The 3,490-nt window shown below is 39.3% G+C and overlaps 1 protein-coding gene across 1 annotated transcript; it reads right to left on the reverse strand.

Moving 5' to 3' along the window:
* Positions 1 to 532: 532 nt before the first annotated feature.
* arf6b (ADP-ribosylation factor 6b) lies at positions 533 to 3,123 on the reverse strand. The gene is made up of 2 exons (XM_041971989.1): positions 2,962 to 3,123; positions 533 to 2,715 (listed from the first exon to the last, which is right to left on the reverse strand). Exon 2 carries the CDS (start codon positions 2,092 to 2,094, stop codon positions 1,567 to 1,569), a length of 528 nt encoding a protein of 175 aa, XP_041827923.1. The 5' UTR covers positions 2,095 to 2,715; positions 2,962 to 3,123; the 3' UTR covers positions 533 to 1,566.
* Between the last annotated feature and the right edge of the window lie 367 nt (positions 3,124 to 3,490).

Here is a 3,490-nt window from a genome sequence, read left to right on the forward strand (position 1 = left end):
TTTAATTTTCCATTTCTAAACAGCACCGTTCCACTTGTCAACTTGAGCAGTCTCATTATATAAATGAAAGAGTTGATTTTTAAAGCCTGACCCCAGCAAAGGCAAACTCAGGAAGTTACAACTGAGAGCTCAGCATCATCTCATCACTGGCACACAATCAACATGCAACACTCAAGAATTCACAATTCAGCTGTATATCTGCACTACCCCACAGACTCGCATGCAAACCATCACGTGGTTCTGCTGCTGTTCCAAAAAAGTCAGCAAGCTGAACTTCCTGTTTTGTACATTTTCCTGGTTCGCTGGTGAAGGGAACTGAGGCCAGAAACTTTTAGTCCATACACTGATGTAGAGCCATTCATTAAGAATCAGCTAAATAACAACGAAACCAAGAGGATTCTTGAAACGCTGACTTCTAGTACAAACTTTTAATTTGGGATGTTTTTTTATTATTATTTTATACAATATAAAAAGCTCCACCAAATATCATCCCTCACAGGTCCTACTCTTCAAGAAAAAAAACAAGGACATAAAAGATTTAAAATCACTTTTTTAATAAGACATTACAATGACATTGTTCTGTACATAGTTCCCCCAGTCAAAAGAGGAGTAAGAGCTGCACCACATGGCGTCATTAAACATCTCACCAGTAAACAGCTCCCTCTGACTGCACGACAGATGGACTCTGATGTCGGGTTAATGTACTTACGTACTCATGCTACAGATATAGGCTATCATATAATGTCCCAATACTGAGACTAATCAACTGTGGTATCAGATCGAGAGCTCATAGCTGAATGACATTCCTTTGGAAAGATTGTGCCAACTGACTACATATTATCCAAAATTAAAAATGTATCCTGACAAGCATGTTTCAGAGTTACTGGAGGCCTATTTGTTGAATATTCAGCACAATTAGATGTGACACAAAAGGTCAATTAAGTAACTATATAGCCCACATAAGGGTATTGAATGGGGTAATAAAACAGTTTTTTTTCTTTGATGCCCAGACTAATAACTATGAAATGTAAGCATTGGCAATTTTTTTCCTTTGCATTTTTAACCCCGCTCTCTCAACACCACTGAGAAAGAATACTTTTCATCACAGTACTGCGTCAACACAGATGTCAAAGTCCTTCAAGTAGGCTACATGATGTTTAAGAGCTCACCTTCCAAAAAAAGAAAATCCAAGTTCAATGCAACAGAGTGAACCTTGAAACAAGCTTTAGTCCAAGAATGAAGATAAAAACTTCATTAGAAAAACTATATCAAACAGTAAAAGAAAGAAAAACAGGCAAAGGTGGTGATCTCTGTGGCTTTAACATTGGGACTGATTAAAAAACCGAAGCAAGCCCCATCAAAAATAAATGTAATATAAGCCTGGTACAGAACACAAGCAAACTTTAGGCCAGCAAACCCAGCTAAATATAAATTAGTCATGGGGTAAACATAGTATTAAAATAAATGGGAAATAATCAACTTTTCTTTATCATACTCATTTTGAGAAGTTATTTGTTACTTGCAATTTTATTGTAGTTTTGACCTAAAACAGTCAGCACTCAATCATTAAGACTTGTAATTTGAGGTTAGCCATGTCAGACCTTCATACAGTCCATCACCTGTGGTAGCACAGGAGGGCTGAACATACCAATTCCTATCTCTGATGCGGGTCAATCCAAGCTTCTCCTGGATTTCATGTGGCTTCATGGCATCTGGGAGGTCTTGCTTGTTGGCGAATATCAAGATAATGGCATCTCTCATCTCCCGGTCATTAATGATGCGATGAAGTTCCTGCCTTGCCTCGTCTATACGATCCCTGTCCGCACAATCCACCACAAAAATTAAGCCCTGGGTGCCTGTGTAGTAGTGTCGCCACAGAGGACGTATCTTGTCCTGGCCTCCAACATCCCAGACGTTGAACTTGACATTTTTGTAAGTGACCGTTTCCACATTGAAGCCAACTGTAGGGATTGTGGTCACAGACTGTCCCAGTTTCAGTTTGTAAAGGATTGTTGTCTTTCCAGCTGCATCAAGTCCAAGCATCAATATTCTCATCTCCTTGTTTCCAAAGATTTTAGAGAGCATCTTCCCCATTTTGGACTCTTTAGCATAAATACTTTGTTCCTAAGAGAAAAGCTTCTGATTTGCGTTGATTTTTCACTCACAATGCAGCTTCGGTTTTAGTATTGGCTCACTTGTGAAAACATGACTCTGTCATGAGGATATTTGGAGGAAAAGTCAAAATTGTGCACACATGTTCAGACCTAACAAACAGGACTTGGGTACTTTTCATTTAAAAGTCTGTCAGGATTCTGAGTCCAGGGGCATTTATGTTCAGTATATAACAACGTTTTCTGGGCCTACACTCAACATTGACACGGTCGGACTAAGAACTTGGAAGCAGCTGTTGCAGGACGTTCATTGTTCAGCCGAAATTAGCCCAAAGCTGCGTGAGAATTGAAGGCCGTGACGATTGAGAACTGTACACTGTATGTGTACGAACCAAAACGCCGGGATGCTTGAATCGAATTCCTCCCGATGTTATGTGTGGCAGTCCCCCTCACCGGGTGCGCCCTTGTTCTCTTCACTGTTGCCTGGGGAGAAAAAGCAGCTTTCGGCGGCTACTCCAAAAAGCGTTGCACCAGGCGACTTCACCGTGCTGGAAGGGACGGTGACTCCACGATAAAAGTATCCACTAACAAAACTCTAGTCGCCCTGAAATGAGAAATGGGAGGAGGGTCAGAAACATTCAAATTTGGCAAGCTACCGCTCGTGGCTGTTAAAAACGGTTAGTAAGTTAGCAACAGCTAGCTTGATGCTTAGCAAGCTAAGCTAACTAGCTAACGATAGTTGGCTGCAGCAAACTAATTCTATTCGGACATAATATAAATAATACAATGGTAGAATATATGGCAGTAATTTTAATGAGCTGAATGGATAGCCAAAATCTAAATTATTAACCCCTTTTCTGTGCTCCTTGATGTCGATAAATTCACTCAACCCTCGTCTTCCTCCTTTAACTGGAGCTGGTCGCAGTGCTGCTACACCGGAAAGGTGTGGAACTGCATTAACAGCTACTTCCTCCCGTCTGCTTCATTCAGCTAATGCCGCCTAGCTCGCTTCAGACTGTCTGGGGCGTCAGCAATGCTCTCACTGACATGCAGCCCAATAAAGTTGAGTATCCTATTTATGTTTTACGAATTTTAATTTCTAAATGTTTACAGGGACGAAATAGTTCACACAAATGTACGAATGACTCCCTCACAACGAAAACCTTTATTTGCTATATGAAATAATAATAATAATAATACCATTATTATTCTTGTTTATTGTGCAGGTTCTACTCACTATGCAAGATGATATAATGCTGTAATATATATATATATATATATATATATATATATATATATATATATATATATATATATATATTATATGTGTGTGTGTGTGTGTATGTAGGCTATATATAATTTGTGTTTTTCCAAACATT

Source organism: Melanotaenia boesemani, chromosome 20 (genome assembly GCF_017639745.1).
Source record: "Melanotaenia boesemani isolate fMelBoe1 chromosome 20, fMelBoe1.pri, whole genome shotgun sequence".
Taxonomy (NCBI): Eukaryota; Metazoa; Chordata; class Actinopteri; order Atheriniformes; family Melanotaeniidae; genus Melanotaenia; species Melanotaenia boesemani.